General features: G+C 41.4%; 1 protein-coding gene across 4 annotated transcripts; it reads left to right on the forward strand.

Annotated features, from left to right (window-relative positions):
- The first annotated feature begins 661 nt into the window (after nt 1-661).
- On the forward strand, nt 662-8,533 carry CBR4 (carbonyl reductase 4). 4 transcript variants are annotated; one of them, XM_040589319.1, is made up of 6 exons: nt 662-897; nt 3,867-4,008; nt 4,578-4,695; nt 5,172-5,308; nt 5,933-6,067; nt 7,406-8,533. In XM_040589319.1, the coding sequence occupies exons 2-6, from the start codon at nt 3,867-3,869 to the stop codon at nt 7,582-7,584; spliced, it is 711 nt and encodes a 236-aa protein (XP_040445253.1). In that variant the 5' UTR covers nt 662-897; the 3' UTR covers nt 7,585-8,533. The 4 variants fall into 4 exon arrangements, with proteins under 4 accessions (XP_040445253.1, XP_040445226.1, XP_040445243.1 ...); XM_040589292.1 differs by having other exon boundaries at nt 668-897; nt 4,575-4,695; XM_040589309.1 differs by lacking the exon at nt 662-897 and adding an exon at nt 929-1,189 and having other exon boundaries at nt 4,575-4,695.
- Nucleotides 8,534-12,250: the final 3,717 nt, after the last annotated feature.

Below are 12,250 nucleotides of genomic sequence, written 5' to 3' on the forward strand. Positions count from 1 at the left end.
CACGATTTTGACATGTTAATTTGTGGAAGCTTTTAATTTTTCTTAAAAAAATTCAGAAGTGTTCTCTTGTACACAACTGTGATAGGTTTTATTCTTATTTCTCAAGTGAAAAAAATTTGGTCAGTATATGTGACTTCCGAGTCCACAGCAACCCCTCCAGCACATCATCAGACATAAATGTTAACAGCATTACTGTGAAAGTGTAGCAGGTTTTTGTGTTAGTTTAATTGCATATCGTGAAGCTTATTTTGGTTACTGAACAGGAATTCACAGGTGTTTCTGTATTTTGGGTTTATCTATCTTTTTAAGTATTTCTGATTTAACTCAGCTGGTATAATGATGCCTCACAGGAGACCCTATGGATTTTTGGACAAGTAATGTGAAAATAAAAGAGACTAAATCCTTATTCATCTGCTTGTATGCATCTATGTGCGAAACACCTTTTTGTGCGAGGAAGGGGAACCGAGGGCAGGACAGGGCGCTCCCCTGGAAAGTGAAGCAGCTACTCTGCGCCCTACATACGTTCTGGGAATCATCACAAGTGGCTATGTCGGGTACGGTCTGGGAACCTACAGGTAAAACGTAGCTTAAACCCAGGAAGCGTAACACGAAAGCAGAAGGGCCTGCCCATACGGCACTCCGCGGAGCAGGGAGGCGGGCACTGGGCTCACACCCGTTCTGCAGCTGGCCCCGCCGTGACGGGTCTCTCTCGCCGCTGAGGCCGGCCCATGTGCGGCGCTCCGCCCGCCCCCTCTCTGGCCTCCACCGGCTGCAGCTGGCGCCGCACGGGTGGTTTTACCTCAGTTCGTCACGTCGCGACGCCTGCGCCCACCGTCAGGTGCTGGGGCGGAGGAAAGCCCCTGCCGGGCAGGCGAGCGAACGGCCGCTCAGAAACCGGCAAGTAAACTGGAACGCACCGAACCGCCCTTTTTCCGTCGTCCCTTGCGGCTTCGCGGGCGGCGGGAGCGCGGCCCGGGGCCGTGAGAGGGCGGAGGGCGACCGCCCTGCCACCGTGGCACCGCCACCGCGGGCGAGACTACGCGTCCCGGCGTGCCCCGGGCTCCCAGCCGGCACCGCGCCCCGCCGTGAGCCCAACCGGCGGGCCCGGGCGGGAGCCGCGCCGAGGCGCACCGCCGCCACAACCCGGCCTCTCCCGCCCTTCGCGCCGCCCCGCGGAGGAGGCGCAGGGGGGAGCGCGGGACCGCTCGGCGCCCCTGTGGCCACCGGGCGGGCGGTGCCTCGTGCCCTCCGCCCCGGGGCCCCGCTGCGCGCGTCCGCGGCCGCCCCCTGGCGGCGGGCGGGGCGGAGGCGGCGGCGGGGAAGAGGGGGGGGGGCGCCCTCAGCCGGGAGGGGCTTCGCGAGTGGCGGCCCGGGGCGGAGGAGGTTGGTGGGAACCCGAAAAAGGGGGGAGGAAGAAGAGGTCTGCCGGGAGGGGCAGCGGGCCGTGCCTGGGGGCCGGGGCTGCGGGCAGCAGCGCGCCCGGAGCGGGCCGATTGTCGCGGGCGGTCGCTCGGCAGCGGCCCGGAGCCAGGCGGCCTGAGGCGGGCGGCAGCGGCGCTGCGGGGCCTGGGAGTCGCGGGGACATGGTCTGGTGTGAAGGAGGCGAAGGGCCGTGGAGGGCAGAGGTGGTACAGGTGCTCGTTTGCAGTCTGTGGAGACCTGGGAGAGCCTGTTGCTCAAAAGATATTTGGTTTTGCCCTAACTTACTTTGGCCAGGGAATACGGGCCTATTACTCCAACTGCGGGTTTGTTCCCTCCCAAGTAGCAACTCCAGAGTATGGCCCTGTTGTGTTAAAGTACAAACCGCATACTGATGCTGCATTGTAACGATGCCTTACACTCCTTCTCTACGTAGTTAACAAACAAGCGGCTTGGCTATTTTTTCTGCGAACAGTAGAATCACTGTGATTTTTTCCTTTCTCAAGAGAGACAAGGAAGGGTTGAGTCATACATTTTAAAGAACTTCTCTCCCCACAGGCAGCTTTTTGGGACCTTTGTAGCTAAGAGTGTTCAGAATTCTCTGGAAAATACATACAGGTCTGATAGTATTTGTAGACAGTGTAAGATGGTTCACTTGACATTGCTCAGGGGTGGAGGACTTGGACAAGATGACTTGCAGAGATCTTTCCCAAGTATATTATTCCACATTTCAAATAAAAGAGTAGGCATACTCAATGCTGGTAAGAACAAAATCGGAAGGAGGATATCCTGGTATGACATTGCTGCAACAAGTAGGCAAGAACTTAGAAGAGTTGTGGTAACTGTAAAAGAAGTCATGATGGCGAAGGCAGACTGAGATTTTGCTTCTAACAAAAAAAAGAAAAATTACCAACAAAATACAGGTTGGTTGGCTGTGCTTTTAGTCTGCTAAGACAGTAAGAGCTATAGTTACTGGCGTGCAAGACTCCTTGATTCATCTCTTCCAGCTACCTAATGAAGACTACCCAAAAGATTAGTCTTTCTGGTGAGGCAGTGGTGCCCGTTTTTATCACCAAGGAATTGTCTTCCTGCAGGTCACCTTTATGTACGTGTTCTGTGCAAAGACCTGAGGTGCCAGATCCTCTTCCTGCTCCTGGGAAGCTGCTTGCAGCTTGCCTGTGGAAGCAGACACGTGGGCCGATTTCAAGCACTTGTGCTTACTTTGTTGCAGTCAAGGACTGTATCAGGCTCTGTAGCAGAAAACCAAAATCATTTTGCCAATGTATGAGGTGATGGTGTCCCTGTATGCTTAACACTGTGCTTTTCTGGTTATCACACATCAGAAAGGGTTTAATACACCTAAATAAGGCAAAGAGTAGGGTGGCAAGATTAAGAGCTTAGACAGTCTTTAGTGGGATACAGAATGGCTTCCATACGTATATGAGTAACTCAATAGACTTGGAAGAGGATATAGCAGAAAGCGTAAGATACAGAAGAGTAAGCGGACAGTAAGGGGAACGTATGAGGATAAATGCATAGTACTATCTAATCAGAAGGCAAATTAAGAACAAAAGGAAGTACTTTTCCACAAATAATAAAACTCATTGCCTCAGGATGTTATGGTGACAGTATAATTGGGTTCAAAAAGGGTTTATTTAAATGTGTGGAAAAGAGGTTCATTACTATTAGCTTGGATTCTTCCTCCGGTTCAGGAAATCCCAAAAAAGCTGATTGGTTTCTAGAGGTTGGAGAATAAAAAAATTGTTCTACAGAAGTACTTTCTTCTTACTGTCTTTCCTAAACATGTAAGTTAGCTACTTCAGAATAATTTAATGTTTCAAAAGGCGCCTTTTTTTTTTTTCTTCAAAAGCAGAAACAAAGAAAAGCTAGGGCTAGTGGTAAAGCGTAGTATTAGGCAGTGTAACTTAGTATGAAACTATTGTAAATAAAGTAGTATCAAATCATGCTCACTGATGTTTGCAGTGTGGTTGTTCAACACAGATACTTGGGATGGAGTGAGACCTTGAGGCTAAATAACTTTAGTACAAGAATAGTGCTTCCAAGAACAATATAATTGCAACTAATACTGTTGGCTTTGAATAAAGAGCTGAATGATAAATTGTGGCCTTTTTATATATAAATCACATATTTCATCAACTGAACAGTTATCATAACACTAGTATTGAAATGCTAGATTACATACATAATTTTTTGCTAGTTCAGAAATCATTAAGAACTAACTTGCATTTGTAGAAGTGGTGTCTAACAGTGCACGTTTGGGGGTTTTTTTGGTGTATACAAAATAAATCAGTAATTCTGTAATCTGGTAGTGCAAAATGCTACACACTAGTAAGGGCCGCGATGTTGACAAGAACAGTGGTTATTGTCTTGCTATACTAGACCTGAAAATTCATGGTGTATTTGCGATTTGTGAATTGTTTTTGCAGATGGGCAAGGTTTGCGCCATTTTTGGAGGATCACGAGGAATAGGAAAAGCTGTTGCAGAATTACTGGCACAGAAAGGCTGCCACCTGGCGATTATTGCTAGAAGTCTGGAAGTAGCTCAAACCACTGCACGTCATCTTGGTGGTAAGTGTGCTGCTTTGCAGTTATTTCTTCACTGTCCTGTGCTTAGGTAACCTGTAAAAGTCGTGAGCCATTGAATAAATCTCATTGTTTAACTAGATGCAAATGAAAATAAAGGCTGAGAAATTTGAAAGAAAAGCTGTATCAGTACAATTTTATTTTCACAAGATTCTTTTGGAAAGTTAAGTGTGTTACCTATTCTGTCTGCAAGGTATGAATTATGAGATGAAGGGAATTGTTCAGGGTCACAAGGAGGTGGTATGAACTGAGTCATCCTTGGCTCCTGACCATGCCAGAACTGAGACCAGCCTACTCATGAGGCATGAGCACGTTCATGCTGTACTTCTGATTTCAGAAGGCCAAAAATATAAAACAAGAAATTGTCACGTTACTAATCAATACAATACTTGAAAATTGCCCTTATTTAATTCTCTGGAGATTAAATGGGTTCCTCAAGCTATAACTAGTTCAACATCTGTTTTTACAATTGAGTTATAAATTCCGAAGAAGGTTTATGAATGTCATACCATCGTTCACTATTGTTATGACATGCCTTTATTTCAATACAGCAGGACACCTGGCACTTAGCTGCGATGTATCCAGCGAACAAGAAGTCCAAAATACTTTTGAGGAGATGCAGAGGAAGTTAGGTCCTGTTGACTATTTGGTTAATGCAGCTGGGATCAACAGGTTAGTTATTTGTTACGAAATTATATGTAATTCTAGATGACAACATCTTACTGTAAGGTACTAATGGCCTTTGCGTTTAGTAAGAGTATTATTAATGAGTACATCTGAAAACAGTGTTAAGCACTCACCAGTATTTTGTTCCTGATGACAGTAGAATTCTAACAGCATTCCAAGTTTATGAGTTCCCACTCTACTCCTCTTTCTTTCACTTCTTCCCCCTGAAATGGTACAAAACAATGTTTGATACCTCTCTGCAAAGAAGGCTTTGTTGCCAGAAGTATAGCTAACTTTTCTCTTGCTATGTGTCATCCTTGCTATGTCATCATTTTGAATGCTGGAACATATATAGAACCATGTAAATCCCTGTGGCCACAAATCTCCATTAATATTCCATTCATCGCTCGTCTTTTATTAGGAGAACGTGATCACTGGGGTTGTTCAGTGAGTTCTTTTGGGTTTTTTGGTCTGTTTGTTAGGGATGGTTTGTTACTGAGAACCAAGACTGAAGATATGATAGCCCAGATTCACACTAACCTTTTGGGAACAATGTTGACATGCAAAGCTGCTGTAAAAAGCATGATTCAACACCAAGGAGGTGCTATTGTTAATATAGGTAAGTTGCTCATCTAATTCAGTGGAATTCAAGTACTAGTTTTCTAGAAAGCCTTAGCAGGTGTAAGGTATTGAAATGTTACTTGTCATGATTAACTTTCTTTGTATTTAGACATTCTGTATTTAGCGTTTCTTTATGAATGCTTATTCTTTTGTGTAATTTCAGCAACTTCTAAATGTAAAACTAGCTTGTTTCAGTAATAAACACCTCAGTTTATATTTTATTGAAAAAAGAATTTTACTATTCTTTATCAGCTCTTTCAGTAGCTAACTCTACTAGCTGCTAGTTACTAAGAATCAAATAGGTACAGTTGGTTTGTTGGGTTTTTTTGGTTTGGGTTGGGTTTTTTTTTCTGTGCGAGCATATGTTTTTCGAAAGCTTTTCATTTTACTCTCCTACTGCCTGTTGGTCAACATAATTATATGGATTCCACAAAAATCGCAGATAATTGAGGGATTTGCTCATCCCAGCGGTAGGCTATAAAGTACACTTAGTAATAAATATACTTTTAATTCCTGTTCATGTAATCTCATTTTCCATTCCAAATTTAAAATTACAAAGCTAGTACAAGGTTTCAAATTAGTCATTTAATCTTTTCTTCTCTTTGATGTTTCTTTATTTTAGGAAGTATTGTAGGACTTAAAGGCAACTCTGGTCAAAGTGTATATAGTGCTACCAAAGCAGGATTAGTTGGATTTTCACGGTCTCTTGCTAAAGAAGTAGCAAAAAAGCAAATTCGAGTCAACGTGGTTGCTCCAGGTTAGTTTTGGGGAAATTGCTACACCCTTCACAATACATGCTTATCAAGAGCGCTGGATATTTGCTGTACTCTGAACATAACTTAAGACAAATTGCTATTATTTTCTTCAACTTTTGTAAGTAAATGCTTTTAATCTCTTTTTTTTTTTTTCAATTTAAAGTGTAATACACTCTTTTACAAAACCTTCAGTCTTTTTAAGGCAATGCTGAGAAATTTGGAAGAGTGTATCTACCTGTTCCTCTATCCATTATTACAGAATAAATGGTTTGTGTTTTTTTCTTTGTTGCTCCTTCAAAACCTGCTGCCCTTGCAGATGGCAGTATTAGACCTAATAGGACCCTTGTCTCCTGCTAGAGGATGCTTATTTGTTATTAGGGAAACATGAAAGATTGCAAGAAGCTGGCATGAAAGTGTCCCTGTAGTAAAAGGAGAGAGTCTGGAAAGAAAGTTCTGTGAGGACAAGGCTGTGATTTCACAAGCTGATCTAGTCCAAGCAAACAACTGCCATGAGGCAAAAATCCCTTCTGTCCTTTCTGACTTTTTCCTTCACGGCTGTGTACTCTGCTGCTCACCTTGTGCTAGTTCTGATGCCTTTCAGACCTCTACATGAACCAGTTCAGCTTGTGAACTAGGCAGGAAAAATACTTTTTGTTGTTTAGTGAACTAAGCAGCTCACAGAAGGGTCCAGAGCCATCATAAAGGGGCAGAGCTGTACAGTAGAAAGCAAAACTGAGACTTTCACTCTTGGTGACACCTAGAAAGCAGGGAAGATCAGCTGTTCGTGAAACTGTAGCTTATGTAAAGAGCAGTAGGAAAGCTGAATCTCAGAAAACTGAAGATTGTAAAGAAATGTCCTTCAAAAATGTCTGGAAATATTTTCTTCAAATGAGTGCTGTAATAGAAATTATGCAAGTGCTGTCGTAAGTTCTAAAATATAATGGAAACACTTGCAAGCTGTAGGGATTTCTTGCCAGAGATTTTGTACTTGTGTTTTCGTTGACAATGTTTTGGTGAAAGGAGTGTATTTTGTCTTTCAGAAAAGTGATACTAAATATGATTTTGGGACCCATTTTTAGTTACCTTTTTTTTTAATGGACTTCCATAGATCTCTGCATTTTGACTATTACATCAGTGCTTTCAAAACTAGATGTTTTATTGGTTAGTTAAAAAATTGGTCTTAGCTGTAAACCGATGGGGATTGAGTTCTGAGACTTTGAAAAATGGTAACTGATGCTGAATCCTAGTAGTAGATTTCACTTTGGAGGATTTCAGGGAAAATCCACTAGAGAAATTTAGTTGAAGGTTGGGTAACTCTTCAAATCTCTCTCCTCTCTTAGGCTTTATTCACACAGAGATGACTGCTCATTTGGAAGAAGATCAGCTAAAGAAAGCAATTCTCCTCGGAAGATTTGGAGAGCCTCATGAAGTTGCGCAAGCTGTTGTCTTTCTTCTAGAGTCCCCTTACGTTACAGGGAGCACGCTAGTTGTGGATGGAGGCTTGCAGCTTCTGACTTAACTAGTACCCTGAATAAGTTCCTACTTTAATGTCATGATGGTAATATAGAAATATATGCTAATTAAAGGGAGAGGGGTGGAAATCAGTTGAAGATTGATCTATGTAATTGACTTGATATTAATTAGTCAGAGGAGAAATTCAGCGGTGATAAAGTCCAGTGTGTATGTTTAGCTACCTGAAAGGGTCCATTTGGTATTACAAAGTCTGGATATGTAACAATTTGAAAAAGATCTGGTTTTGGTATGGTGTAGTTCTAAATAACATGCTGGTATGTTTTTAAAGCATGATTTTTTTATAAAGCCTTGTTTTCCAATCAGGAATAGAGTGGAGATTTTTTTCTAAATACCATGTTATACAAAGGCTAATAAAGTGTGGAGGCATGTTTATTGGTTGGTAGGTATGATTGCGTCAAGTTTTTCATGTAGGGCGAAGATTATGAACTGCAGATTTTTTTGTTCTTATCAGTTAGTCTCTACAAAGTGGCAAGGAGTTTCCTTTGGGTTTTGTTTGTTTGTAGCCAGCACTACAAAGCTCGGTGCTTCTGGATCTTCAGCATACCTGAATTGCCTTTAGGAGGTTTAATTATATGCAGGGTGTTTTTGTAAAGACAAAAACTGCTCAGTTCTGTTCTTGAATGTATGTACAGCACTTATTTAATCCAGTAGCACTTGTGTGTGTACACTGAAGGACTGTGGTCATTGGAGTTGCTGATGCTGTATTCTGAGTTTGAGCTGCACGTACACTGGTGAACAGTACAGTTGCAGACATTGCCGCATAAAAGACTTTTCACTGACTCAGTAGTTGTTTAGAAAACACTGTATCACTTCCAGAGTGTGAAGTCAAGGTATTTTGCTCTATATCTTCTTGAACGCTGAGTTCAACTGTTATGTTGATGCTCTTTAATATGTATGTATAGTCAATAAAATAGCCATTTATTTTATTCAAAGCAGCTTTTGAAGCAGAGTAATTACTCAGCTGTGAATGATCCTGAGTATTCCTCTCTTGCTGAAAAATTACCAAAAAATTTGACCTCAGGCTTTTTCTATTGAGATCAAGTAATTTTGGGTAATTGATGCTTTTTATCATCTCTGAAGAAAACTGTGAATGTGGTTTAGGACCTTCACTTCTTAGATCAAGCGTTCATTGCATCATGATCCAGATGTTGATTCAGCTCTTGAAATTACTTCCCATCTTGGCACAAACCAAAGTACAGAAAGAAGAGATCTCACTGATGATAACTTTGAGTCTTTAAAGTCTGAGATTTCCTTCATTTGTGCAGCTGAGAGATTTTATCTTTGTGCCAGAAAAGTGCATGTTCAAGCTTCTCGCAGGTATGTATTGAGAAATAATACAAGGAATGGTTGTCTATTCAGGGGATTTTACAGTTGGTTGTGTAACTCACTTTGGAATATAAAATGCTGCTAAAGGTAGACCTTTCAGGAGTCCTTATCTTACTGTTATCTCTTTGTAGAGAGGTGGCGTTATTTGCTGTGAAAAGTTGTGTCATATGTGTCTTTGCACTGAAAATGTAATTGCTAATTATGTTTCTTTTTGATAGAAGGAATTGGTTAGACAATAGATCAATTTTTTCCGAGGGCACTGAAGGTGAAGACGGACAGCGGTTACTCCCGTTTTTACTAGTCAAGTAGTAATATGTCAGTAACTTGACTAATGCTCATACCTGTCCTTGGTATTTCACAGGAAAGCCTGTGTGACATACCTTGACCAGAGGCCAAACTTAAGAGTCTAGAAACAATTTCCTCTTCGTGAGTTCTGTCCCCCATTATTATTATCCCTTGTTTTGGTGGGGGAACTGTTAGATAAGTTATTAACAATGCCATTTTCAGTTTCTATTTGTGACTAAAACCTGGAATAACACCCTCAAAAGAATCTCAGCATGTATGAAATAATTTTTTAAAAATGGTGCAATACATCCTGTGTTTTTATTACTGCTGTTGCTATAGGACCAGACTGAAGTATTCGTAGCCTTAAAATCATATTTTTTAAAGACAGGTTTTTTTCCCCCTTCTCTTCAAACTGGTAAATTAGAACTGAAAACTAGTTAAAAACCATAATCCATTTCAGTGTTTACTATGTACATCTACTCTAAGAAGTAATAAGCGTTTGTCAGACTAGGGTTCCGTCTGGCCGGGTGTGATGGCTCAGAAAGCAGAAGCAGAATGCGTAGGGTAGGTAACAGGTCACGTGTGTGGTGATGCCTCCTTAGAAGACTCTTGTACCTCCAGCAGTTTGTGATTGGTATATTTGAATCTGCCATGTGATAGCTCCGGTTGAGGCCCGTGGGTTCTTAGATTTGATAAGGCATTGCAACAGCTGTCTTGTGCTCTCGGTGGGGCTTCTGAATTTGTAGACCTCCAGTATCCTGCCTGCCTCAGTAGTTTCTGTTTCAAACTGAAGAGTCATATTTCTTTTAGTCGCTTGTTGCTGGAAAGCTCTTTTGGACTTTACATCGTTTTTGTTGTCCTTTGCGTTACTTTTTGAGTTTCTCAGGGAGAGAGGAGCAGGTAGAACTGCTTGCAGCATTCACTGTGCACTTACCTTAAAAAAAAAAAACAAAAAAAAAGGATGTTTTGTGTCTTGTTTTATACTGTTTCCAAAAATATTGCCTAATTTTTTTGCCTTTTCCTAACCATTACACTTAGGTTTTCAGAAGCTATGTAAGAAGAACTCAGTCCTGAATAATTAATGGTCAGCTTGGAATCCGTGTCCTTATATTTGTATTCAGGCCTGATTTTTTTTGTATTTTCCCCAGTGTGAATTGTTCTAATGCATGCACAGTGAATTTAGTCTGCTGGTTTTAACACCTATTTCCTCAGTGAAGTAGTTCCGCAATTTTTTTGTTTAATTCCTTTATCCCTTTATTAATTTGAGTAACTTAAGGTTAGAGGACTATACAGTGGGCTTTAGAAATGCTGTCTCAGAACCCTCACAAATAGGTTGTACTTTGCTAGCCCCAGCATAGGTTCCTGTGGTGTTCTGTTGGCAATCCATGTTCTTAGGAAAGAATGACTGCTGATTTATACCCTCTCTTCTATCTTTAAACAACTTACTGGTGTGACAGCTTCTTCTCTTGGCAGCACATCATCCTTAATGGTTTTTGGCAGGGGAATGTGTCAGATGCTGTATTAGAGCTCCGTACTCTCTTCTCTTTTTAGTCTTTAGAACTCTTAAAACGTTTATCAAACATGACTTTCCTTTGCAAAGCAACTCTGACTTTCCTCAGTATGTTTATTCAGTTGTTTTCATGGCTTCAGAACAATTTCTAGGAGTTTGCTATGTACAAAAAGATACAATTTTTCTAGATCCCTCTGGAATCTCTTCTTAAAAAACAGGTGATCCTTCCTGCTGTTCACTTTTGCCAGCTTCCAGTCATTTGATTATTGGGCAGTTTCAACCCAGACATTTCACACTGGAGTTACTTGCTTTCTTAAAAGCTTGGGGAGTGATAGCCCCCAGCTGCTTGTCATTCTCCTCGTAACCACCTCTTACATATTGCTTTGAGGGGTAAAACCTTCAAGAAGTTGCCTGAAGATGTTCTGTTCAAGTTCCTGCATGGTATCAAAAACTGATTTAGGGTTTTGTTCAGAGTTTGGAGATTATTTTTTTTCTGTGGCCTTCCCTTCCCTGAGCACTTTACTTTTTATTTTGATCATCTGCTTTCCTTATTCAGGTGCGGTTTGTGTTCCCAAGGTGGTGTTCAGTCTGTATGCACTTTCACACATTGTTCCTCTACACTGATCTGTCTGTAAATGTTACACTCAGTGACAGATTCCTTTTGACTGCTAAAGCAAGACTGCTGGTTTTACAAAGGTTGACTTTTAAATTCTAGTAGCTTTTAATCTGTGCCCACTTCCCCCTCCACACAAAAAAAGTTTAGACGTGTATATTTAAAGTTCTCATACTGAAGTTTAGTGCATACAATCTTAGTGTTGTCGTCGAGCTTGCACCTTAATTTTTTTGACTTGTCTTTTTGGCTTCATTAGCATATTTCCTTATTTTATATTGCTCCTTTTTTATGGAATTCTACAGTAGTGGACTGAGTCAAAATATTTTGCAGAAATAAAAGTTACCATCACAAAGCTAGTCTTTGAAAATAGCATTTTGACTCAGGTCTTGTGTGCTCCTGGGGACTGGGGATTGCAGCCAGAGTTAGGTGGCCCTGATCAGCTGCATTAAAAAAAAATGTGTGAAAACAGTGATCTCGGCATCTTCAGTGTGACATTCATCCAACCTGCTGATAAGTGCTGCCTTTCATTACAGTGACATTGCTGGCCTTATAGTCCTTGGATGTCATAGCTACTGCCATCGTCTTAGTTGTGTGGGTGATAATATTGCCTAACCAACAGAGTTTACCTTATTAGGCCTGGAAATTGCATATGTGATTTGTCAAGTTTATATATTGATATTTAGTTTTATGACTTTCCTATATATTTTGTACCAGTATCTTGCTTATTTGTCTTCCGGTACGCCTGTTATGTCACTGTCCTTGAGTAAAAACAGACATTTGAGTTGTACCTCTTGTGCTGCTAGTTTTTATGCCAAATGATTCTATATGGTTTGGGGGTTTTTGCTTGTGGGTGTTCTTGAGTAGGACTGTGTGATTAACTGACTTACCATGGTTTCTCAATTGAATTTTGAAAATGTT

The sequence above is a fragment of the Falco naumanni genome, chromosome 1 (genome assembly GCF_017639655.2).
Source record: "Falco naumanni isolate bFalNau1 chromosome 1, bFalNau1.pat, whole genome shotgun sequence".
Lineage (NCBI taxonomy): Eukaryota > Metazoa > Chordata > Aves > Falconiformes > Falconidae > Falco > Falco naumanni.

Excerpts from the sequence above, each read along its gene's own strand:
- CBR4 (XM_040589292.1), top strand. The coding sequence starts at position 3,867 with ATGGGCAAGGTTTGCGCCATTTTTGGAGGATCACGAGGAATAGGAAAA. Across the intron at positions 4,696-5,171 it reads AATGCAGCTGGGATCAACAG|GGATGGTTTGTTACTGAGAA; the intron begins GTTAGTTATTTG and ends TCTGTTTGTTAG. Across the intron at positions 5,309-5,932 it reads AGGTGCTATTGTTAATATAG|GAAGTATTGTAGGACTTAAA; the intron begins GTAAGTTGCTCA and ends TCTTTATTTTAG.